A 26,996-nucleotide genomic window follows, 5' to 3' on the forward strand; every position below is an offset into this window, starting at 1 on the left:
AACTGAACCCATTATATTGTGAAATCTATATCCAGCAATATCCAGTGACAGGGAGTGTCTTACATACGAGCTAAAAAAGCAAAATAGAATGGAGAAGAGCCTGGGTAAAGAGGAATGAATACAGAAGAGTTTGGCAGTTTTGAGTCTTGAATTTAATTCCAATAACAGGGTTGCCTTACACCCTATTTATTTTTAGCTGAGATTATGGGTTTAATTCACAATAACTGTTTCAGATGAGACCTATCGGGTGGATAGACTTGCTGAAATGTTAGTATGTTTGTCATACTACACTCCTTCCAGAGCCCTGAAAAACAAGCGATTCTTCTAGGAGGAAAATAAGGAGGATAGTTGGAGGATACGATGCTGGGGAAGTGAAACGTCTTAGTCATTCTTGTTAATATAACACCCATTTGACTTGAAATTATATTGGCTTGTGTAATGTTTGCAGCTAGACAAAGATGATTTCCGTGAAAATAGAGCTCATTGTTAGCCAAAAAGTTGTCTTGTTCAACTTCTTTACGTTTTACCAAATATGAATATCCTGTTCAAACTCTTCAAAGGTTTGTAGACGTGTTTATTCTGTGCTTTCTTTCTAATTGCCGAGGTTTTAGGTTCCAGTTCACTTTCTGACTGACTACATGCAGTTGTTACACTTTTGCCATAAGCTGCAGCTGATAATATTTTTTAAAATTATTTCAAAAGCAGAAAATTGAGGGTGAATATGTAAATGCTGCACCTTACTAAGGTTAAACATTCCCATACTTCCGATACTACTGGCTATGGATTCTAACAACTCTAGTTTATCAACAGCTAAATAATATGCAATTATATGAATATATTTTTATTACAAACATTTATGTATTTAGTAATATGTAAAATGATTGCATTTACTGTACATTACTAATGTTTTATTAATGTATTATACTAATAATTACTAAGGTGTTATGTATTGTACTTATAAAATATATAAAAGATAAGTAAATTATATAATTATATAAATAGGTAAATAATATAAAAGAGAATTATTTTTCTGTCAGGCCAGGGCAAAGATCAGCTAAACGTTAAAGCAACCAGGTTAGGGGCAAATAGTTAGCAGTGTGTGCATGTGGTCTTCCTCTGTTTGTGTTTATTTCTTTATGAAAATTGTGGCACATGTTTAGTCCATATGTAAAGTAGCACAGCTTCCCTGTAAGGTGAAATATGCCGTTGGAACTGTTTGCCAGGAGTGAAATCTCAGTTGGGAGCTACCAGTTTATTTTCACTTCTACACTTTCTGTAATAATCTGTATAACTTTTGGGTAATAAATGTTTCTCTTAGTAACCATACCTTGCTGATTCCTGAGACAGGATGTCACCTAAATATGGCAGCAGTATGGCTTTGATACAGCAAAGTGCTTATATACAATCCTTAGACCAGGCCTGCGGAACAGATCACTTAAGCCCAGGCTTAATTATATTAATTGCAATACTGGCAAATCCATGAGTGTTCTTTTCAGTGGGAATCATTGTTTATGCTCACTGTGATAAAATGTGACGAGATATGTTTGTATCAGTATGTGTTGGAAGGTAAAGCATGTTACCATTAGTCTGACCAAATACTAATAGCTGTCAATTCAGTGGCCATACCAAATGCTACATTATTGTTTAAAAAAAAAAAAAAAGAAAAAGGTATTTCAGCCAAGGTTTCCCCACACACACTCAGTATTTTACCCAACATTTGCATATTACAGGGAATACTACATCTGAAATGAGTAATTGTAATGTTTTTCATTACAGCAAACTACATGAATGTGTAAAAACAAAAAAATCAAACTAGCAAAGAAGTGAGAAGTCTACCATATGCTATCTAAGAACTTGGCATGATGCCTGGTTTAAAGAAGTCTGTATCCATTGTCTAGGTAGTGTATTGTATGTTCCTTTCAAGTTTTTGTGAAGTTTGTTTATATCAAAGACAATTACCAATGATAATAAGATTTAATTAGTTTTCAAAAGAAATACTAAATGGTAGTCTTTAAGTTTCTAGTAGTCCAGTCCTTCTGCATTGGAAAGAAACTTTGGAGCCTTGAAATACTTGATGGCAAATTCTGTTCCAAAGTGTGGGTCTCATGGCTAGATGTAGTTGGATAACCATTCTTCTTTAGATGATGCCTTATTTAAGGAAAAGGAGATTGCAGTATCAGTGCACAAAGTTTCTGGATGAGGAATTAAGATTGGCCAGAAAAGGGGCTTTTAAAAAATCTCTTGCAAATTGTTCCATTTAAAATATGGCTGAACACGTTTTTGTTAACAAGAAAAGACATACTGTTTTATCTGATGAGCAGCCAACCAAAATTAATTCACAGAAATCCCTTCCTAGAATGACACGCATCTCTCAATGCTTACATCACTGGTGGGGGATGCATTCTATGTAATACATACCTCAAGCAAAAACACAGAAAGAGCTACTCACTTTCTCTCCTTTGATATGCTGAAAAACCAAAGTATGTGCATTTATTTCAGCACATTCAGACTCTCAGAATTTACTTAGTAGTGAAAAAGATAAATGCACGGCTTCTTGGGAGATGAAATACAATGTTTCTTAAAAATAATATTGTAAGGGCTCTTATACTTAGGAACAATTTTCTTTGTATTCTTTCTTTTGCTGCATATTTTCTGATCTTTATATTCTGCTGTTAATATTTTAGGAGGTGATGGGAAGGTTTGAGCATGTATTTTGCTTACACTAGACTCATGTATTATTGGCTGTCAGCTTTGGTCTTCAGCTATTGGTGATGCAGAAAATTAATGGAGTCTTCAGCCCAGGCATTATGATAATAGAGTGCTTGAGGATGTGCCATCACCACCCACATGACTCAGTAGCTCGTACTATCAATAAGCTCTTTGCCCTTTGGACTGCTGTATGAATAACCTTCATATTTTGTATTTTGGTATTTTAAAGTTGGCCTCAACATGCATAAATACAAGTTTTTTTGAGATGCAGCAAGAGGAAAGGGCAAAGAAGACATATTTGCTTTTAGGGAGCATATCTCTTCACTGGTGGCGTGTTTTCTACCTGTTCAAAAGCAAACTTCAAGGTGACTGATCGGTCCTAGCCAGCCTGGATGAGGGATAGTGTTTTTAGAGAGCTGCTACAGAGGAAGGACTACAGTAACTACTGTTGAGGGGATATTTTACCTCTGAACTCAAAATAACGGTGCTGATTTAGTCTGGCTGCCAAGATGGCCACACACCATTTCTCCTTGTTCTTTTTTTGCAGCATTTGAGAAGAAGATGAAGTGAAACAGGATCTGGGGAAATGGGGGTGGAGGTGCTGAAAACCTGTATGCTGTCTTTTTTTTAAAGAAGTTGTGGTCTGTCCAGGACAGAAGACAGGAAGCTAATGCTGAAGGAAAGCATAGATATCAAAATGATATGAAAATAGGATGATGGAAATTAAACGGTGGATCAGAAGGGAATAGGACACATGGTTTATTTGGTCACTGCACACAAATAATGCTAAGAAGTTGTGGGGAAGGGATTCAGTGGTTCCTCTCCTCCTTTTTTGGCTAACCTTGCAGACAAGCAAGCCAACCACCTCTGTGGACCCACTCCCAATTAAATTCCTGAACATCATATGAACTGTGGCTCCTCTGAAGGACACAGGGTCTGCACAGTGTGGTTAAGGTGTGTCAGATGATGGACAATAATGAAAGGTGTTAGTCCAAGCAAGCCCATTCCCACACCTGACAGTAAAGGGCAAAATACAGAAAGCTGTGAAAGCAGCCACATCCCATTTGGGGCAGCCTGCAGTGACAGCTTGAGTCTTAATGTGTGACTAGGTACTATTTACATACAATGTTACATCTGTAGTGCTATTCCCTTTCCTCTAGAAGAGTGCTTACTTATGACTGTTTAGCAGTCTCTACTGAGTAGGGGCATATAGTACAAACCACACCACATTTTGGCACACAAAATGTTTACACGGCTAGCAGTAGGAATGGTTTGCTGCCTGTCCAAGGTCTGAGAGACATCACTGAGGGTTTGGGTTCTGCAGCTTGCTGGGTGGGGTCCTTAGTACCTCAAATAAAAACAAGAAGTAATATGAAACAATCAGTGCAACTTACTGTTAGGAAGGCTTCCAGTACGTGTATCATTGCTGTAAAATAACAGCTGGGTGAATAATGCAAAATTTCTAGCTGGATAATCCGCAATTAGGAGCAAGTTTAGGACAGAGCAAACAGAGGACTAGATTGGGTTTGTAGAAGGAGCGGAAGGCGTAAAAAGCCTCTTGCTGTTTTTCCCTTGATCCTCGTAAAGCCTTGACTCCCAGGAAATTCTGCTTTCCTGGAGAAATCGTTCCTTTAAATGACAGTCTTTCTTCACCACAGAAGCTGAAAAAACACAAAAAAGTTATTTTTCTTCCCTTATCCCATCCCCTCGGCCATGCTGAGTAGTTGGGAAAACAGAGCATGGTGCTGTGTTCTGTATTTTGAAAGTGTGGGAACAATTTCCTATTGTGTTTCAACCTAATAAGGAACCTCTGGGAACTAAGCAGAGGAAATACCTACCAGCAGGCTTGCTGGAGCAGTTAGCACCAGCTGCCTTCACATCCTGCCCCCCGCCTCCATGAAAGAGCAGTGCCAAAAAGGCGCAGTCTGCCCCACAGCTAATGAGCTACATAACTGTTTTCAGCTGCTGCTAAATCCTTTACTGTCTTCTGTAAAAATAATTGAGAACTGCAGCAGAAAAGTCAGTGGCTCTAAAATGGCCAGGCTGATAGAAGACTGAGAGTCCAGAAGAAACATCATCCTGCATGACAAGGCACGTCTGTATTCTCAAGCCTGCTTAAATGCAGTCATTTTCACCATCACTAAGTAGAAAATGAGTATTTCCTATCCTGTAAAAAGCTCCTTAGAAATAATATTGCTAGATCCATCTCTTGCACCGCAAGCTTTCATCTTAACTATTTCTTGTATGCTGGAGTCAAAAAGTAGCCCCTCAGCTTTCAATTCCTTTGTAGCAGCAAGTTTCTCCTGTTGACAGTAGGCAACAGAGGCTTTGAAGCATTTTCCTAGTTTGTTTTTACACAACTCTTCAGACATTTCTGCTTTGGATGTATTTTGTTTCTCTTTATCCCAAGAAAGTTTCCACAGAGGTGTGGTTTATTAATTGAAAGGTAATATTTTTCTCTGCAGCAATACTGCTTTCAGTGTACAACACAAAATCCATAAGATTTTTTCATCAATAGTGCTAGTACATTTTCTTCACTTTATGAACTAGTTCTGCAGAAAAACCAAGCCCACTAACTGCCTTAGGAGAAGGAGTAAGCTAGTTCCAATGATCTCCCAGGGAAAACAAAAATGAAGTGTAGAGCATCATCTGCTTGATATTTAATTATTATTTAATTACTCTACTAATGTGCTCCTCAATTGCACTCTATTGGACAATTTCAGATGACTGCTTTTGTTGCATGAACTTTTTCTTCTGAGCACCCCAGTGGTTTTAGTGGGTTATTAGCGAGGAAGCGGTTTATTAACAGTTGTGTATAACCAGAGCTACCTCAGTGTAATAGGCAAAATTCAATGGGATACCGAGGAGACTTTGCAGAATATGAATGGAGGCGCGAGCCCAGAAGAAGGAGGCTGGGCAGAGTCGCTTGTGCCTCCAGTGACCACCAAGAGCTGCTGGCAAAGACAGGGAGGATGAGGGAGGAATGGTGGTTTTCAAGGCTGTTGGCAGTCAAGGGGTTGCAAGGCTGTGAGGCAGAGAACAGGCACCATTCACTTGCTGAATCCAAACTGCTTGTCTCAGGTACAACATTAAGATGTCCAGCACCATTTTATCAAGCCCTTCTGTTTCTGCAGTTTCAACAACTTCCATGTCCTCTGCCAAAAGTACCACCCAGCTTACCACACTGACTTCTCCCCTGACTCCAGGGCCCAAGACTTCTTTCCTCTCCTGTACACACATACACCAGGCTCTCTCTGTCTCTTCCAATATAAGGCTTTTGTTTTGTTTTTAAATCCAGCCTGAGGGAATAGGGTTTTATTTATTTCCTTGTTTCCTGAGCCAAATATACTGGCAAGTCCCCAAGGTTTAACCAAGAGCAGTACACAAGGGATAAGTAGTACATGGAAGCAAAAATAGCAGGTATGACCACATAGAATTTTACTGTCTGGTACTAATAAAGACTTAGAAATATTTTCTTCAAAAATAAAACTTCTAAAAGCTCATTAAAGAACTTGCTGCATAGACCATTTTTCTTAAATGCTGCAGTTGTGCACCCACAGAAAATAAACTACACAAAACACCTTTGCAGAAGGGCTAAAGGTCTTTTAAAGCCACCTGGAACATCAGACCTGCGTGATGTCAGGCTGCTCAGTCATCTTCAGTAGAGATGCAGCTATAGAGCTTCACATGTGATATCAGGTTAAGTTGGGGGAATAAGGACATTGGTGTCAGTGCAGAGAGGGTTACCACGTCTGTTCCCACCTTTCTCTCTCCCAGTCCCCTCTGGAAATAAGCCAATTTGTTATGTCAGAACAGTTTTTACTGTGCACAAGAGCAGGGTTCCAGGGGTGGGCAGAGGTAGAGGGGCATGAGGTTTTACATTTTCCAGAGGGACCAAGAAATGAGAGGACTTTCGTTACTTACCAGGAATGACTCACCAAGTTAAGGCAATAATGAAATAATTGGGACAAACTACAGAGTATGCTCAGCACAGTCTGCAGTGACAGAAGCTGCTGTTTATAAATTAGAATCGCTAAATATGAAAGGAAACAACTTCAGCTGTGAGAGCAGAGTGACATAACCAAGTTGTTTATGAAAAAAATAAAACTTCAACAGCTTTGGGATTCATGGAAATGGCTACTAATGTGCTTCAACAATGAAAAATACTGTCTGTCTAATTTTTTAGTGCTCTGCTGACTCTTTTAAAATAAAATTGCCTTCAATTCTCCTTCATACTTTGCTCCATAATTTGGTAATCAGGAGAGGACAAGGCAAGCTAATGAAACAATCTGAGCTGCTCAGGTGAGAAAGCCTTGCAAATCTGCAGCTAAAAGCATAGTTTTCAAGGGACATGCTGATACGCTACGGACATCACGCAAACACAGACTCAAAGCAACAACAAAGTGAAAAATTATGCTCTGAAAACTCGGGTTAGGAAGGAATGAGTAGATTGCAGGATGAATTGAGTAGCTGCTTTTGAATAAAACTTACTGAGCAGCACATTTCCTTCAGCATTATTAATAGCGGCGTAGAAGTGGGGGTTCCCTGCTTTGCAGACCCGCTGAGGGGGGTAATGAGGTAATGCACTGGGCTTTTCACATCCCCAGGACTTATCGTTCTTTTGGCTCTTCTCAAAAGCCAGCAGTGGGTTTTGATTTTCTTGTTCATTTAGAGGGTTGGTTTTTGCCTATGTAGTAGGAATAGTATTAGAAGTTGAGCTCAAACTGGCTATCGAGTATGGCCAGGATAAAAGAGTAGTGACTAGCACTGCAGGAAGGAGCATTAAATTAAGCAATAAACTGTGCTCTAGTGATACTAAGGCTAGAAAAAGTTTGACTTAAACCAGACTAACAGAGTACGCTTTGTGTGCTGGAAGCCTGGCACTCCTATAAGCAAACCTGGCAGGCTTTTGAACTGGGTGTTCACTAGTGTTGGAGACCAATAACAAGACACATTAAAAAAAAATCCCACAACACTGAAAGATGTCTTCTCAGTGGTGTATGTGCTTTTTATTAATAATGTGATAACAAAACATTAGTTACAAACATTTGATATCAAGGTGACCTATATCAAAGGTGTAACCCAGAGACACGAGGATTCACTAAGAGAGTAACATGCCCCAAAACAAGGTTATGTCAACTCCCTCACTAGCTTCCTGACCTGAGCCTTGCTGGGGGAGTACGTACTCTGAGGGCGTGGACCAGAACCTGGGATACTACATGGAGATTTTGGCTTTAAGGTGTGATGGTAATGTGCACTCTCCTGACCTCTGCACCATACAGAATCTGTATCTCAGCCCTGCTTAGTCTGCCAGTAGACCTACTGGCAGTAGGGTATGTGATCTGCTCTGTAGTACCTCTGCCCACTCCACCTGACCGTTAGCTGCTTCCCACTCTGTAGCCCAAAGAGCACTAGGACAGACCTATACATGTTACTGAGATCTTGATGCAAACATGCCGGAGAGAATTTGAGTTGGAAAAAAGTAATTTTTCCTCCAAACTGCTCCTTTTATTTAATTTAACTTATGGTAAAGTTATGGAAGGTGGAACAGTAAGCTGTAAAATTTTTAATTCACAATCACTATAGGTTTCATGGGGTTTCTTAACCAATAGCCTAGAAATTATACTGCTCCACTGTCCTGAGCTTAGAAACAGAGTGGCCCCCCAAGAGGAAAAACACAGTTTATGGTTATTTTTGCTGCCTACATTGTGCAAGGTAGGTGCACTGCTGTGCAGAACGTGATAATAAATGACATGGATCAATAGCCCGTATTCTGGAGCTGCCTCATAATGGCAGTCAGCAATGCATCACGAAGCTCTGGCATTTGAGGGAGCCCTTTCACCTTTGCAAATACAAGAAGCATACTAAAGGATCTACTTAATTGCCAAGCCAAGACTCCTGATAACAAGTGGAGTCTGGGAAAACTTAAGTGACATGGCAGGGAAGACAAGTTAGCTTCTTTAAAAACAATCAGTCCAAGTGGATTTCGAATTCAAATAGATTTAGAAAAATTTTCTGTCACTATCTTACAGAAGCCTAGTGGTGATCAGAGACTAACAACACTTCTCTTCATTACACATCTTGAGATATAGTGCAGTCATTTAGCAAGTCGCTTACCAGCACAGGCCTGCATTTAGGACTCTACTGTTGTAAGAAAAGTAATTTAAATCGCTACAGTTACCTTGCAAAAATCTCATCATTCCTAAGATTCAAGATATGTGTATGTGTATTTCACACACTTATCTCAGAATAATGATGTATTTCATATTTGTTCGTTTGTGAAGTGATTAGAAAAATTTTTTACTGTTAATATCCGATTTATCTGAACTTCCAAGTGTAACAGTTAGCAGATTTATTAGGGCTCACAGAATAGAGTAGGAAGCAGAACACGGATTAATGTGAATGTTTCGAAAGGCTTTTAAAGAGCTATTATTGCTGCTGTGTTGCAGTCAATGCTTTTTTATTACATTATTACATCCACATTGTTAAAACACTTTTTGTGTTTCATCAAACATTTTCAAACTTAGATTTCCAAGGCTGGGCCACGGACAAAGGGAGATCTTTAGATCTTTCAATCTAGATACAAGTTGATGGCCTAGACTCCCAGCTAGCATCAAGCAGTCGAGCTGATTTGATCACGGTGTGATGATGCTGATTGATAAAGACTCTGGCCCAACAGCACAATGTTTAAAAAGCTGTACATCGTAAAATGCATGCAGTTTAGTATTGGCCACATTCATCCCTGCTGAAGGAAGGCCTAAGCCTAGTGAATGCAGCACGGCTTTGGGCAGGTCGGCAGGTTGCATCCTCCCTTCCAACTACAGCACAGTCCCAGAATGTATCACTCGCAGTGCTCGGCTGAAAACATGCCAGTACAAAGACAGGATAGTTTGTCACTGCAACAGAAGGGATTTTTTTTTTCATCTGTGTGCTGCTATTTAATCCAACAGCACTTTCAAATAATTTAAGCGAGTGTTATAGATTTAGAGGAAAGCAAAACATTAACATATATAATTATTAAATGAGGGAAAAGATGAAAAATCATCAGAAATTCAAAACAGGAACACAAGAAGTGATAGAATATTAGACTGTTTCTCTGCCTCTAAATTCACTCATGACTTGAACAGGATGGATTCTCTTCTTTGCAGAACCTTTTCTGACAGCCGCATAGATTTCTTCTGGCTTCTCTCTTTTAATTAGGGGCTTCTTCTCTGGAGCCTTCATCCTCCACATCACAACAGGATGTCGTGGGCCAGTAGGACTCTGAATCTTGATAATCTTTGTGGATGCAATATAGGACATCTTCACTGTCTGCACCACAGCATTCATTAAATTTTTGGCAGCCTGAATTAGCGAAGTGACGCTATCCAACTGTAATAAGAAACAGAAACATTAGCCTAGGAAGCCGGTCTGGTTTTAATCACGATATGCTGAGGAATAAACAACAGTGAAAAAGTAGGACTAACATACCAAACCCTAATTTCTTTGTTTTCCCTTGGTGTGTTTGATCATTACATTCACGTTCCACAGCTCAGACTTAAAGTGATACACAGATATCTGTGCTGGTGGAATATAAATGCTTATGTAGATAGTTTGTTGTTTTCTACTTTTAAAGTGTGAATTCACGATGTTGGTCTGCAGGGTCCTATTGCAATTACTACTGATAGGTAATGAAACCACCTCAGAGCAGAGCTATGAAAATGTGAGCCGTTAGTTCCTTTCTGTCAGCACTAGGCAACGTCTCCAGTGGCTCATATCACATTCCAGGCTCCCACCCATGCTCCCAAGGAACGTCGGGATACTGTGAAGTGTCTGGTTTTGCCAGAACTGCTGAACCTAGTCTCAGTGGCCAAGATTTTTAAGGGTAATTAAGAGTGGGACAGCACATAGAAATTGCAGTGACTGTGTAGCCTCTCAAACTGTTCAAGAAATGCCAAACTAAGAGGCAGAATGCAGAAGAAATTAATCCCTATCACCTATTACCATCTTCAACAGCATACTACATAGGCATACAAGTGTTAAAGCAAAGGCATTTTCTGTCAGTACTCATGGAATTAGGAAATAGTGCATTTAATTTGAACTGAAAACCTGTTAACTGCAACAAAAATGACAGCTTTAACAATCGAGCTGGCTCTCCCATGCTGCTCTGTAGTATACAGGCATACTCACCGATTGCACTGCGCCCTTCCTACACGTGAGGCCTGTGGGCTGCACAGTGTCTGTGGGCTGCAAGCAGAGTGGGCTGGGACCACTGCCTTAGTCACCACCTCAGCCCCACGGACTTTGGCAGCCTAGCCACAGGCTGACTGACTTACCAACATCGCACTGTGCAAAAAGCAAATATGATCCTATGATGTGTGCTGAGTAGAGGCATTTTATTCTGTGTTAACCCCCCCCCAGTGAATCTTAATCTCAAACTCTAGGCACAGATCTGGTCCATCATGCTCCAGAAAGAGGATTCAAGCAGGCTGCATGCAGAACAGAGTGACTACGGTGGTGGGGAGAGCCCATCTCGGGGGCTGTGCCTTGACAAAACCAAGAACAGGCCCAAGTATCTGACAAAAGGCCAACACCGGCAAAAGTACTGAAGCCTGTAATTGGCCATCAGCATTACTTCAGTCCTTGAAAATGAGATAAAGCCTTTTTCTCATTTCTGGTGTTCTCAAAACACAGACTGATAAGGTTCGAGCTCATCCGTTCAGACGTAATAGTGACAACAAACACAGAGAAGAGGAGGAACTGGGCATGCGTGTCTGTGGGGGTGTCCTTCCATATCTTGTGGTCTTAAAACCCAAGAGCAGAGAATTGCTACAGCTGTGTCTAATGTTAGGCATTGTGTGCTACCCTGGGCACTTCAGAAGGTATCGCCCCACATCCAGCGCACTGAAACAGGAAAAAAATACACCTTTTTAGGCAAAATCTTCACAATATTATTTTTGGTCATATGGGAAACTTTTTTTTGATGGGGTCAGCTAACAGCGACTGATCCCATATTTCTTTTTGAGCACAGTGCTTTTTGTAACATTAAATTTCTTTTGGATTTATCTGCTTGAAATAAAGGCTGTCTTCCCCCTTCAACTTAAAGTACCTTTGCTGTTGTCCGTGAACTGAAGGACTCCTAGGGACAAATACAGAACATAAATCATCTCAGGGACCTAAACGAGTAGCTTTTTATCCTTAAAGAAGCTAACACACTACTACTTAATTAGAAGGCTAACAATTTATATTTGGAAAGGAACCTCCAGTCTTGAATACCTTTAAGAAAGTCCTGGTTTACGTATTTATTATTTAATATTATTTCATATTTACTATTAATAATTATGTATTTATAAATATTTATTATTATAAATGTTATTTAAATTCTACCTGAGTCACCTGCTATTTTACGACATCCTTCCCAAAACTGGGACAAGGAGTGTTAAGTCAAATTTACATCAGTGTGCTGGGATGCGAACAGCATTGGGCTTAGGACCATATCACAGAATCACAGAATGGTAGGGGTTGGAAGGGACCTCTGTGGGTCATCTAGTCCAACCCTCCTGCCGAAGAAGGGTCACCTACAGCAGGCTGCACAGGACCTTGTCCAGGCGGGTCTTGAATATCTCCAGAGAAGGAGATTCCACAACCTCCCTGGGCAGCCTGTTCCAGTGCTCCGTCACTCTCAGAGGGAAGAAATTCTTCCTCATGTTCAGACAGAACTTCCTGTGCTTCAGTTTGTGCCCATTGCCCCTTGTCCTTTCGCTGGGCACCACTGAAAAGAGCTTGGCCCCATCCTCCTGACACCCACCCTTGAGATATTTGTAAACATTTATAAGGTCCCCTCTCAGCCTTCTCTTCTTCAGGCTAAACAAGCCCAGCTCCCTCAGCCTCTCCTCACAGGAGAGATGCTCCAGTCCCCTCACCATCCTTGTAGCCCTCCGCTGGACTCTCTCCAGTAGTTCTTCATCTTTCTTGAACTGGGCAGCCCAGAACTGGACACAGTACTCCAGATAGGGCCTTACTAGGGCTGAGTAGAGGGGCAGGAGAACTTCCCTCGACCTACTGGCCACACTCCTCTTAATGCACCCCAGGATCCCATTGGCCTTCTTGGCAACCAAGGCACACTGCTGGCTCATGGTCATCTTGTAATCCACCAGCACATCCAGATCCTTTTTCGCAGAGCTGCTCTCCAGCAGGTCCACCCCAAGCCTGTACTGGTGCATGGGGTTGTTCCTTCCCAGGTGCAGGAACCTGCACTTGCCCTTGTTTTCAAGGTTCAACATTTCATCAGGTTCCTCTCTGCCCAGCTTTCCAGCCTGTCCAGGTCACGCTGAATGGCAGCACAGCCTGCTAGTTTATCCACCACTCCTCCCAGTTTGGTGTCATCAGCAAACTTGCTGAGGGTGCACACTAACTCTTCATCCAGGTCATTGATGAAGAAGTTGAACAAGACTTGGCCTAGTACTGACCCCTGGGGGACATCACTAGTTACCGGCCTCCAACTAGACTCAGCGCCGCTGATGACAGCCCTCTGAGTTCTGCCATTCAGCCAGTTCTCAGTCCACCTCACTGACCACTCATCCAGCCCACACTTCCCGAGTCTCCCTAGGAGGATGTTGTGGGAGACAGTGTTGAAGGCCCTGCTGAAGTCGAGGTAGACAACATCCACAGCTCTTCCCTCATCTAGCCAGCCAGTCACACCATTGTAGAAAGCTATCAATCAGATTCATCAAGCATGATTACCCCTTGGTGAATCCGTGTTGAGTACTCCTGATAATCTTCTTTTCCTCCACTTGCTTGATGATGGCCTCTAGAATGAGCTGCTCCATCATCCTTCCGAGGATGGAGGTGAGGCTGACCGGCCTTTAGTTCCCTGGGCCCTCTTTCTTGCCCTTTTGAAGATGGGAGTGACACTGGCTTTTCTCCAGTCCTTGGGCACCTCTCCTGTTCTCCAGGACATTTCAAAGATGATGGAGAGTGGCTCAGCAATGACATCCGCCAGGTCTCTCAGCACTCGTAGGTGCATTCCATCGGGGCCCATGGATTTGTGGATGTCCAGATCGCTTAAGCGATCCCTCACACAGTCCTCCTTGACCAAGGGAAAGTCATCCTCTCTGTGGGCTTCTTCTCTTACCTCCGGGGCATGGGACTCCTGAGGGCCTGCCTTGGCACTGAAGGCTGAAGCAAAAAAGGCATTCAGTAGCTCTGCCTTCTCCGCATCCTCCATCACCAGGACACCCACCTCATTCAGCAGCAGTCCCACATTAGCCCTAGCCTTCCTTTTGCTGCTGATGTAGTTGAAGCAGCCCTTCTTGTTGTCCTTGACATCCCTTGCCAGATTCAATTCCAGGTGGACCTTACCTAAACTTCAAATGCAAGACGGTCTACCTTCTAGATTGTGTTGTGTGCAAATGGGTGCGTGCACATACACGGGCGCACATGCTTACATACTCAAAGCACATTGTTCAGAAGTATTTGTCACTTGCGCATGAGCTGACACTGAGGAAGCCCACTGTGGTTCAGGTTTACTCTAGAGACCGGGAGAGCCTGCAGTTCACCTTCTGAACATCTTTGTTGAAGCATTTTTTTGTCTTCTGTAAGAGGAATGAGGTCAGCTCTCTAGCAGGGCCATCAGTTTTCGTGGGAGAAAGATCTTCAGCCTTGTCAGCCGAACAGCAGTGCCTTCTGCAACACGCAGCATTGCAAACTGAGTTGTTAAGGAGGGATCAAGGTTGTCTCCCCTTTGCCACATCAAATAAATTGATCAGTGTGTTACTGTCGATCTACGTGTTGATTCTGTTGCACATTTGTGTACACATTTGTGTAACACAAATCCAACTAAGGCAATAATAAAAATGCAGCCAAGGGGCTGGATTTAGTTGCATTTTGGAAACACTTCTGAACTGGCAGAAAACCCTTCCAGTTAATACCACTTTTATTGAGTCTCTCTGGAAGTGCCAAAAAAACCTTACCAATCCCCGCCTCCCAGCCCACCCCGCAAGTTAAAATACTTCGAAGAGTGCTGAATACACACATATGTCTGATGGCAAACTGAAACCGTCTCTGTACTCTGGAAAAAGGTGTAAAATTTACCAGAGGACCAGTAAAGTTCATTCCTTGCTGCAGCATGTGAGCTTTTTAGAAAGGATTTGCAGTTTATAATAGTCATGTAATCTTTGCATAAGATGGTAAATATACTTGGGGCCTGTGGTATGTAAATTTAACTTTGGGCCCTGTAATTTTAAACTCGCCTTTAGTGAAGCAGGCTGCCTAGCCACTCTGCTGGGTTTAGCAGCACAACATACTATTTGAAGTGAAGTTCAAAGAAAATGGTGACCTCCAAACCTAAAGTTTATTTCAAATGCTGCTTTTAATCCAAACATTTTATAAAATTACAGGCTGTCATTAAGGTGTTCTGCTCAGAGGCCTTGTCATCACACTCCTGATAAGTCTTCAGTCCCCAGCAAATCTCTTTTTCTAGGGAGGCTGACTAGTGTAGTTTTGTTTGTATGATTGCACAGAAGGGGAAAAGCCTCTAAAAGAAATTGGCAGCAGCATCCAGGCAAGACAGAAAGTTGCCCCAAAACATCATTCAGTTTTTACTGTGACTCTAATTTATACTGTGAAATATGGATAACGAAGTGGAATCCTTTCAGGGGATTGTTACAACTTACTTGCCCTTCCTCTCCTGTGGAAACCGAACAAGGAGTTACCACCTCACTCTGGCATCTGTAGCTCCTTTGACAAAATGGCTGTAGCTGTGGAACCGTCTATAGCTCCTTCACCACACCTCTGTGATCAAGAAAACTGTATTTTATTTATTAAACTATAATCACATTAAGTTCAGGGGGTCTCTCATTTTTATGAGGTTGTAATGACAAGCCAACACATGTGGCATGTTAGGCTTATAGTTTGACATGAGCTCTGGGGAGTGGACTCCCTATCAGCTCTGGCATTTTAAATGCTAAAAATCTGAAGACTGCATTATAAACCCAATTGTGCAGCTGGACCAAACTGGAGTGGCTGAATTCCACCACCTCCCTACCATGCCAGAGGAACTGAACCTCTGCCTACTGAACTGAACCTTTCAGCTCTACAGAAGATGCCTGAGATATAAACAGGCTTGCAGAAACAGATACTTAAAACAAAAACATAAAAAGGAACTGTTGTGTGCCCCCCTGCTGAAAAGCAGCCGACCCACCTACCACTAAGGCTGCTCAAATTAGGGGCTTTACTGCAGTTACCGTAGGGGCAGGGGGTGGGGGGTAGGTGGCGTATGTCAGGACAGGCAGCAATCGCGATTCATTATACCTTGCTCCTGGTATCTCTGCAAGGCAACGAAATATAGGGAGACATACTTAATGCTGCCCTTTAGGCTCCCCGTGTTATTTGCAGTGTCTTTGTGTCCAGGTTCCCGCTCAGTTTTTTGGACGCATCTCACCTTAGTCTTACTTGTAGACAGAAAATGTGGATATGGGGGAGGATGGGGGGTGAGGTGGGGGGAGGTATTTCTGAACTGCATTCAAAATTTTGGAGAAGCTTTTAGAAGATGTTCTTGGGCATGCATTACAGATGGTAAGAGTCAGGCCAACCATTTTCTCTTTTTTTGCCTGTAGAGAGCAGTTGTTTTTTAATACTTCAATGCCAGTAACGTTATAGAGTTTCATGTAAGTCTACTGTTCTTCTATAAATCTAATGTACTCAAGGACTGTCTTCACTTGGATGCTTTTACCTCAAATTCATAGGCTCTTCAAGGTCTCATATATAGGAAAACTGATGAAATGAAGCTTGGCATAAATGACAGATTGATAAAATATTCATTGAGCATTTACATTCATTTCGTTTAGCGAGATGTAGATGCAAAGTCTCCATTGTGGTAGCAAGCAGCACATAGGGATTCACTAGCAAAACGAAGAAACTAATCAACCCCAAACTAAGGGCTGTTTTATTTTTGTGTGACTCTTACTTTTGCTCTTTCGGCATCTTCCTTGGAGACACAGCATTCCAGCCCCCACAGTTCACAGGTGTGACTGTGTCAGTCAAGACAGTAATTCACAAAATGATTTAGGAAAAGCATCCTTTACTATATCTTTCCTCACTTAAATATGTCACCTGTCCTGTGAGCATTAGTACTTTGTTTCCATTGCAAAAGGAATCCAGAATGATTCTATAACCACTGTAACTTCACACTGTGGTAAGACACAGAAGATACAGACCTGAACACAGTAATTAAAAAAAACCCCACACCAATCACCCAAACCCGCCACCAACAAAAATCAGCCTGGCAGCACTCCTGCTGAAATTGACTCCCTCTCGTCTCCAGCGTTCCTCTCCTGTAATGAGCCCTGTGTGCAAAGTAAGCAAACTCTCCATTGACTAACACAGCTGAAGAAAAGGGAGCTCAGAAAAACCTCAGTTTTTAAACTTATTTTCAATTTGTTTACACGCATTATATTTTTGACATTTAGTAAAATAATTTCATGTCTTGGCAGTAGCAGCAACCCATTCCTACGAGAAGTTTAACAATAGAATAACTGATATGGTCAGTTACTTTTATTTAATATTCAGAATGATTAAGAGAATCAGGACTTAGAATTTAAAGAAACTCTTTCTCCGTCAACGTATTTGCTGTTCAGTGTACTAAGAAATGCTTGCCTTGTCATGTGTTAGTAGGAGTTGTTTCTGTGGCAGTTAAACAAATACGGAATTTCTGTATTCTCAAAACATGTAAATAAGTCAGTCTCCTGCTCACAGTGCTTGTGCAGATTTGCAGATGCTGTCTCTTTGACATGAAGAAGTGGCAGACAATTGCCTTCTGGAATAAAGCTATAAGAGACTACGCAAAACAATGCTCACAAAACATTTCTTGATACGTAACATGCAAGTCTGCGAGAACCCCAGTTGTGATATCCTGGATCGGTCTGCTGTGAGCATTAATTATTTTGGCAGGGAACTGAGGTTTTACTGTTTGAGCACAGATTTATCAACTGGCTGTTTACAATGTCACAAGTCCTATTTACAGTTCGACCAGACGTTCATTTTTCATACAGGTGAAAACTAAAAATTGAGTATCAGATACACAGTTCTTTAATCACTGTTTGAAGTCTGAACTTAAAATTCTTTGGGAAACAAGGTCAGTTATTAAAAATTTATCTTAATTGAACTGCTAGGTTTAAATACATTCCTAGAAGCAAATTTTCTTTCTTGCACTATACTGAGAGAATAAAACTGAATTTTTATTTGTTGGATAACTACTTCTGAAAATAACACAGATGTTATATTTCTGTGAAGGGTAGTGAGCTTCTGAGTAGTGCTGCATTTAAGGTAAGGAGTACTTACTACGCTGTGCTTTTCATTGTCTTCCCACTTTTTTACTGTGTGTAATGATTTGCTGTTGTGAATAATTTTATGGTTCTTTCACTAAGGTTGTTACATAAAATAAAGTGATTTAATCCCTTAAGATTAACAGTAGCAGAATAGTCCAAACAGGTAAATTATTAAGAATGAAATCCTGACTGTTGGAAGATGTCAGAGTTTTCCTGGGCCTGGGCCGGGACTTTAACACTAGTTACCTGCCTTGTTTTCTAAGCTGAGGATGTTTGTGTTTCTACAGGTTCTTCTCCACCCACAACAGTGATAATTTCATTTTAATGGAGATCTTTGTGTAACAGTGACACCAGAAGATGGGTGTTCAAGAAAGCACAGGAGAAAGTTCAAGAGTTGGAAGCACTTCATTAATACCATGTTTCTTCCACAGAACTGCCAGATGACACATAAAACCTATCACGGATTCAGTCCTAGTACAGGTTATATATGAAGTAAGCCAAAGGGAGACCTGCCATTGCGATTCTTTTTTCCCATTACTGGAAACTGTTCTCTCTGCCTTTTGCCCACTCCTGCTTTGCCGTGCTCTCCCTTTGGGATATCGGGAGGTATTTCATCCCAATTTGTGGAACTGGCCTCAGGAAATCTGCCTCACCGTCTGGGTGACTAACGTGGAGGCATTTATTTTCAATGAGCTGAGTTTTCCTAAAAATGCGGCTGTTCCGTTGGTTATCTGTGTCTGCGTGTCTGTCTAGTAATTATATCCACCTCAGGGGTATTTGCGGTTTGTTCTGCATTTTACCCATTTTTCAGGTGGGGAAATTGAATCTAATGAACTGAATAACTAACCATTACCAGAATCTGCTTCATGCTATGTCAGATCCAAAGAACTGAAACTGAGTCCTATAATTCGACCAGGCCCTGTGTCCAAGCTAAACGATAAACAACTTACATAAGTACTGTAAAACTGTTTCCCTGTAACACCATAACGGAACATATGCTCAGACAGGCGGTTAGCCCAGTCCCTCCCAAGTACTGCTGCTTTCACTTGCAGGAAGGTTTTTAAAAAAGGAAACTATTTTGTAACAAACAAGTCCTTGAGAAAAAGCAAATAATGCTTTAAAATCAATAGTTCCTTGCTGTTTCCATCCCTTGCTTTAGTTTGTAAAGAAACAGAGTGCTTGCTGCAATAATTTTTTACATGCACTGAGGCTAAGTACTATAAAATACATCCTGATTTTGCTAATTTGCAAAGTAATTATTATTAGGAAAAGTTAACTATCTTGTAGTGCACATTACCAGTAATACTCCTTGCTGCTTTAAATTAGTTTTTCTCGGTAGATGCAGTTTAGTAAGCAATAGCAACTGAGCTGTCTGTAACTAATTAACAGGAAAAAACACATCCCTTGCTTTGCTTCCAAAGGCCAGGATTTTTCTATATAAGCACCTACTAGGTAAAAGCAGTGGAAGATGTAGTGTTATTACTTCAAAAGAACAAACAGTGAAACACTTCTGTCAACTCTCAGTAAAAAAACAAATATATTAATATTCCAACTCTTAGGGGTAAACGTCAATTTTTAGAAAATTCGCTTTTTATTATTTTTAGAATCAAATACTGATATAAGAAGTAATTTTCTGCATAGTGTAAGGCCCTACAAGTAGCCTTCCATCATTAGTTCAGACAAATTGAACTACAAGTTCCCAAAGACATGAAGAAATACCAGCAAGAAGAAACAAACTGGCTGGACAAGGAGCCTTAGCTGTGCCTCTGGCACACGCAGGCATCGGCTCTGTCAGAACAGCAGCTATGGACTTAAGGCAAGGCAAAAGAGCAATGTTTTCAGTGAAGGTCGCACAGCAGTAAAACACAACAGCGGTACTGAGGTCAGTGGGACAAACTGTCTACCTCAAATAAACCCAGTGGGCTGTTAGGGTAGCCAGTATTTCAGTATGTTTGCCAGCTTGTTGCTTAGCCCTCTGTTCCCATTCTTCAGCCCTACAGGAGCTGCAGCTGGGAAGCCGTTCTGACCATCTTGACTTCTCTTCTGGGAGGAAAAAGCAAACCCAAACAGAAGCCCAAAAAGGAACTGAAATGCACTGCTCCCCAATCCCCTCCCCTGCCAAAGGAGCATCTCTGAAAGAGCTCAGCAAAATGCCAGCCCTTGCTGTGTGGCTCCTCTCTAGCAGTAACTGAAAACCTCCAACTGTAACGAAAGCATTGAGCAGCTTGCCAGCTGCCACAGTCCTCGTGTGTTGGCTGAGACATGATTTTTCTGGGGTATGGTTATTCAAGGACTGGGAATGTGTCAGCCAAAGGCCTGGTGGCAGCTACCGATCCCATACCTTGTATTTTTCTACATGCTGGCTTACAGCTGTGACTCCACATGTTTTCACCTGCAGTACAGCCTTCAAAGCTGAAACATGCATAGCAGTATCCTGCAGGCAGCTTTTGATTTAACTGGTATGGGAATTCATGGTAACTCGGTAAGTGAAATAGACATTTAAATCCAGCCTTGAAGGATGAGGTTAGAAGCATTAAAGTACCTGCATTTGGCACAGCAGTGGACTTCTGTCACTGTTTAAGTAAGTCTGGTTCTTGGGATACCAACAGGAAGAGTCAAAGATAAATCAAACGAAACATCTGCAGGAAAACCGGAGTGAAACAGCCTTCAGTGCACAGGTAAGGCCGGCTCACCTGAGAGATCTTTTCTATGCCATTTATCAAATTGTGTGATACTGTAACTCTGAGAACTCTCTCTTCCAGATTTCTGTTCCATTTTTAAGGCCAAAAAGCTGTCTCCCTTGCCAAATACAATATAAAATGAAATACAAGAAGATAATGACTATAAATACCACAAACCAGAATTGCCTGGCAGAAGTCAGAGCGTGCAATGCTCACATGTAAGATATGTTAATTTTCTGCCCTGTGATATAATTCTCTTTATTTAAAGCCACTGTCAGAAAAAAAGCAAGCTGTCAACATGCAAGCCTGTCATTGTGCAATACTTGTAAATGGATTATCAGATTATCTATATAAATGAATGTGATTACTGTCAATCTGAATAATGCAAATGTTACCCCCTTATTTTGTGTCTGAAGAGGCACAAATGAATCCTAATTGATAGAAGGAATTGTCTGTTACCTGTTTAATCACACCTAGTGAAGACTTACTGAATCCTCACCATTTTTACTTGTGCAGCTTACAAACTGGCAATGCTAGCTATATTATTTAAAATTGTAAGTATTTTATGGGAGCATGGAAGACTCAATACTGATCAAGCAATTCTTAATGAATGAAAAAAACAAACCCTCAGTGCATGAAGAATTAGAAGCTAATGATTCACATGTCTTCCTCTCTTTTTCTGTACATGCCCCTTTTATAACCAACATATGTGGGGCTCTGAGCATTACTGTGCCACTGACTAGGATGAAGGTACTGGAGTTCAGAGAAGGGCAGTAAGAAAGGCAGGTGTCCACATAACTGTAGTAAGAGACAACAAGATTATATGGCCTGAAATCAAAAAGCCATTAATTGAGGAGATCAGTTAGGAGGGCTGTCGGCTGGATACTCCCCGAAGCATTCCAACTGCCACAGGCAAACTGGCCTATTTAACCTACACTAATGATACGGCAGGGGTATTAATTTTAAGTAAGAAACATTGCAGGGGAGGGTGTCAGAGGAGCATTACAGTTGGAAGACACAGACAAAGGCACAGAGGTCACAGACGAAAAAGAACTAATGAAGATAATGTGATGTAAAGAATGCATGACTATGAGCTGCATTTGTGGATTACAACATACTTTTTCATAGGCATAATACTCTTTGTTGTCATGAGAGTCAGTCCCAAAACTGAACTATGCTGGCAGTCACCACCACCTCCTTAGCTACAGTGCTTCTGTAGATAAGAATCCATTTTCCTGTTGGCAGAGATAGAGGTGCCCTTGTGCCATGGCATTGCTGATCATTGTTAGACAGCAGTGTAGAAGATTAATCTGTAATGCCACTTTATGTCTACTTTACTTTCTCCTCCATAGCTTCATCCAGAAGATGATACTGGTAAGACAGATGTTGCGACTTAACTCTATTTCAGGAAGACAGTTCTTTCTTTTACGAATCTACAAATATGTGATAGAATACCCTGGAAGTGTTAAAGGCCAGGATGGACAAGGCTTTGAGCAGCCTGGTCCAATAGAAGGTGTCCCTGCCCAAGGCAGGGGGGCCGGAACTAGATGATCTATATGGTTCCTTCCAATCCAAACCATTCTGTGATTCTATGATTCTGTGAATTAGACTACATCTTCTGCTCTTCATCCCTTTATTCTTTCCTCTGACTTGGTCGTTAGGCTTCAATAGAGGATATTTTTTTCATGAACCGCTACTCTTCTTGTGAGAAAAAAAAACATTAAAATTCCTTGAGGCCAATTTAAATCTGAGATCCTTGTATACAGTTCTTATTGTTGGAGGAATGGAAGTGTGGGCTGGATAGAAGTGCCACCTTACATCTGTACAACAGTGCTTTTATGTGTGCATTTGTGGTCTGTCAGCAGCTTTTGCTCAATCATTCTCACTTTGTACAGCAAAGTTGACTTGCCAGTGTGGAAGCTGTATTAATTATCTGAATGTGGAAATCTGAAATTTCTCACAGGAGAGGAGCCTTCCTCCTCCACTCTTCTGTTTGCATACACCTATCACAGCTTGTGAGGGAGACAGAAAGGAACTGCGAGGAGCCAGCAACAGACAGCTGAGGGATAACGAAGAATCAGGCAGCTCAGTCTTGAGCGCACACGTACATGGATGGGTACAGAGGAGAAAAATTGCAGGGAAACAGCAAAACCAAACAATGGAGCAACCTGTAAGTATGTTTATTTCCTAATGCCCTTTCTAATACATTTTTTCATGTAAGAGATCTTCGCTATCCAGATGAAGGATACAGCTTCAGGTATTATGAGACTCGTGATTTTTTTACTTAATGCATAATGAAAATTTTACTGTCTGCAAGGGCATGCCCTCTTTTTCTCTTAATCATGCGTGATGTCTCTTTTTCCAATTCTCATTCTTTATTAGCATAAACAGATAAATGAGAGAAGATCAGGACTGGGGAGAATATAATCCTATTCCAGCTACATTTCTGACTCCTTGAGAAAAGAACTTTGCTATTGATTTTATGTGAACAAAAACTGAAGATTTAGTAGTGTTGCATAAATCATTAAAAACCATAAACCTTTTGGCTAGAAGGTGAAATTCAGCTGCCTGAGCAGATACATGACAGTTAATCAGGGCATAGATGTGGTGTCCACATATTTTCTGTATTTTTTTTCCTTACTGTGCTTCCAGATCTGCAGTGTGTGCTTGGGGGGGTTGGGGTGGAGTGGAACCTCTGTGCTTTCTTATGCATAACTTTGTTTCATCGCTTTTTCCAAGGCCAGCTAACCTACATGATCGAATTCTAAAGCCCCCATATGGACTTTCAAAGCCAGAATTTGCACCAGCTTTTAAAAAAAGCAATTCAATAATCAGCCATTTTGTATCACTAGTGAATTTCTCTCCCTCTCTGCTTATCACTTTATCCATACAACATATTTTTAATTCCAGTATGCTATTATTGAAGCAAGTCAAACACAAATAGTTCATTTACATATCGGTTAGGACAAGCCTTATAGCAAAGCCATCATGGTTTTGTTTGGTTGCATTTTCATGTAACCATAATTTTAAATAAAAAGGGACAGTTGAGCGTAGTCAATCATGAATGCCCCCCCCCCTTAACTAACATTTAGACCAGTGAGACTTTTTAAAATTTTATAAAGTTTTTCTCTCTTTTATAGGTCTAACCATATCACCTATGTTTAAAAAAAAACCAAAACAATCACTGTTGGAGCATTTTCCAAGATTGCTTTAACAGAATAACAACCAGAATTTACAGCATCTCACCCTGACTCCACAAAGCACTGCCAAAACTGTCCAGGACTCCAAGCGTGTTCTTAATTTCCACTGACTCCAAGATAAGCACCTGTATAAGTGTGTTTATTGAGCTAGTACTCAGCTAAGCATTTATTTGAACAAGTAATTGCTTTCCTGAACTGGAAGTTCTGGATGCACACAATATATGTCCATATCCTCCTTCCCTGAAATGGGATTAAGATCTCTAGTCATCCCTCTGGGATTATGAATGAAGTTAAATTTGGGGTTTTATTTTTAGAATTAAAATCTTTGCATCAGATTATGTACTTCCCACTGTTGACGCACAGGTGACACAATAAAATAGTAAAGAAAACAATGTATCATTACAGTCGGAGAAAAAAAAGAGAAAGAACCAAACGTCAAAAATTTCTTGCAGTAAGTCCACCAATCAGTTGTACTCAGTAATGGAAACAGAACCAGGAAAACTACAGATTGTGTTATGAGGTGGTATGCAGATTTTTGTAGGTCAGGGATCCATGTGAATGCAAATTTTCCAAAGTAGTGGACAATTCAATCAGATATACATTGTGATGTACAAGAAGCTGTATCTTTTAATTAGTTTTGTAAGTGAATAAGGTTTATCTATTTGTGTTGTGCATTTGCACATTTGTCAGTCCTCCAGTAACTTTTAAACTTACCAGTTAGCTAATCTCAGATTTCCAAATTTCACAGAGACACAAAAATGCCAAAGACAAATAATGAATCTCTACCAGACCACAAAATCAGAGACTGTGTAGAGAGAACAGAGTCCCAGATGTCCCACAGAGGAAAAGACAGGGACAGCCCAGTTCTTGTTGGCTCCAAAGTGGGTGGCCAGCAGCCTGTCAGCACGGATGGCACAGTCAGAATCTGCACCACTGCTGCTTGGTGCACAGCTGTGATGGACTTCTGGGAGAGGTTTATGGCAGATTCAAGGCTCGCTCTATCTATCCATCTATCCATCTATCCATCTATCCATGTTATCTACCTATCTATATCTGTCATAATCGGGGGAGTAAAAAGCACTAGTACTCAAACAAGATGTGAACAGTTTATGTGCACGAGTATGAGAATGAGGTACTGAAACAAGGCCTCTGAGCACAGAGGGATATGTGGATTTCTGCTGTGTGGGACCACTGCAGGTAGGTTACAGACAACATGGGGAAGTTGAGAGCATTGGTAGCAGAGGACACGTGTACTAAGGGCATGAAACAATGAAATATGGCTTTGTTGACCCTCATTGCTCATGGAACTGCTTATTAAAAGAAAGAAGAAACGGATAATGAAGATAAACCTGATTAATTTATAACCCAAGTGAAAACAAGTATTTGCTTCAGAAAGTATACATGCAATTCAAAATTACTAATCTGTAGGTTCCAGAGGTTTAAATATGGTCTCTGAATTATCATTTGACTAGCCAACAAAAATATCCTACAAAAATCAGTGTTTCAAATCTCACATCAGCAATAAAGTGTTCATTTCTGATTAGTTTATAAACCATATAAAATGTACTAATAGTTTTACTGTTTTTTATATATATTCCAGACTATGTGAATGTGAAGTTATCATAAACAGGAAAGTATTTAAATGGTAAGAATGTGGGGTGGGAAGCTTTTGTTACCTGTTTTTTTTACCATTTAGTGGATTTTATGTCTTGAAATCATAATCCCATATGCTACAGGTAATAATACTTATAATTACAGAATATGTGAAGGTGAAGGCATTATATGAATGCCTGTGATCAGATTTGTGCTGAGGACAAGCGCATACAAGTTCCACAAAATCACAAACAGTATCTTTTCCATGGCTAATGATACTTAGCTGTAATGGAGCTAATAATTCTTAAATTAATGCAAAATCAAGAAATCTACACAAGGATCAAGTCACCTTGCTCTTAATTTTCTTTATTTCTGTAGGGACGTAAAATGTCCTTCATGATTTCCTTCTGAACTGGAAGTACATCTCTGGGTTTTTCTTTTTGTGTATAGACACACATATGTGCATAAACACATATGTGCACACTCCATATATGTAAGTAAATGAACCACTGTCTTAAAATGTGTTACAGTTCTTAAACCCAAATTACTCCATCATAACAGTGAAGAATAATATGTTTCAAGAATTTTAAAGAAAAAAAACCTCAATGACTGCTATTCCTTCTAAGTCACCAGTCTTCTGCTTCACACTCATAGATTCTCAGTGTTAAGTGAGTGTAAAAAACAGTGGGGAATAAAATGAGATTCAGTACACTGGAACATCTCACAAGCACAGGAAAGCACAACTCAAATGTAAGATTTGATTGAGTAATTTATGCCATTCTTATACTTACAGCTGACATGATGAGCTCTCCACCTAGGTTCTGGATTTCTGCTTTAACTTGACTGCAGATTTTGAGCTGATGGGAGTACAGCTTGATCTGTTCTAGGTAAGCCAACAAATCCTGTTTGCACGATTGGTCTGGACACTGAAGATTAAGAAAAGAACAATTGTCTCAGACATCAGGTTAATATTTTACTGAGGAGTACTCAAATTGTACACAAGTGTAGCCTTGCTTTTCACTGCAGCTGCATCAGGTTGTGTAGTTCATTCCTCTTGTGAAGCTTTTTAACGAAATAATTGGAGAAGTTCATAATAATCCTAAACTTCCTCATATTCACTTTTTATTTAACTGCTGGGCTCGCCTTAGCTATATTTCTAAACAAATTCTTTTATGTATAGAATAATTACTTTCCCTTCAGTTTGTAAGAGGTTATGATTTATTTTTAAGAAAGTAATACTTATGTGATATTATGGCCCATGTAAACATAGATTCAGAGAAATGTTAACATTTATATGAAATTATGCTTTATCTTATGAGACAATCTATGTTTTTTTGTGTTCCACCCAGAATTTATTCAACTTGATCTGCATAGCTTCTGTATCAGTGGGAACAGGAATTTAAGAATGTCTCACTGATTTCAATACTTTTAACAATACAGTATCTTTTATAAAAATAGCATCTTTCTACCCTCACTTCTGTGAACTCCCAAAATACTTGGGAGTACTT

At 40.5% G+C, this 26,996-nt stretch overlaps 1 protein-coding gene and 1 long non-coding RNA gene across 5 annotated transcripts in view; one reads left to right on the plus strand and one right to left on the minus strand.

The window, feature by feature from the left end:
• The window catches only part of LOC142361620 (uncharacterized), a 144,065-nt gene that overhangs the window by 101,987 nt on the left and 15,082 nt on the right, over positions 1-26,996 (plus strand). The window contains exons 1-5 of one of the 3 annotated variants that reach the window (XR_012764264.1): positions 18,307-18,506; positions 20,007-20,692; positions 22,659-22,865; positions 25,496-25,540; positions 26,282-26,375. This is a non-coding gene — a long non-coding RNA (uncharacterized LOC142361620). Of the gene's footprint in view, positions 1-18,306; positions 18,507-20,006; positions 20,693-20,762; positions 20,914-22,658; positions 22,866-25,495; positions 25,541-26,281; positions 26,376-26,996 lie in introns of those variants that run through there. The other 2 variants (XR_012764265.1, XR_012764263.1) reach the window with 2 other exon arrangements.
• Positions 7,693-26,996, minus strand: part of CTNNA3 (catenin alpha 3) — a 577,723-nt gene continuing 558,419 nt past the window's right edge. For both annotated transcript variants that reach the window (XM_075423092.1, XM_075423093.1), the window contains 2 exons: positions 26,280-26,414; positions 7,693-10,080 (listed from right to left, as the gene is read on the minus strand). In XM_075423092.1, coding sequence (XP_075279207.1) covers positions 9,793-10,080; positions 26,280-26,414 — 423 coding nt within the window. In that variant the 3' untranslated portion in view covers positions 7,693-9,792. The remainder of the gene's footprint in view (positions 10,081-26,279; positions 26,415-26,996) is intronic.

This window comes from Opisthocomus hoazin, chromosome 6 (assembly GCF_030867145.1).
Source record: "Opisthocomus hoazin isolate bOpiHoa1 chromosome 6, bOpiHoa1.hap1, whole genome shotgun sequence".
Lineage (NCBI taxonomy): Eukaryota > Metazoa > Chordata > Aves > Opisthocomiformes > Opisthocomidae > Opisthocomus > Opisthocomus hoazin.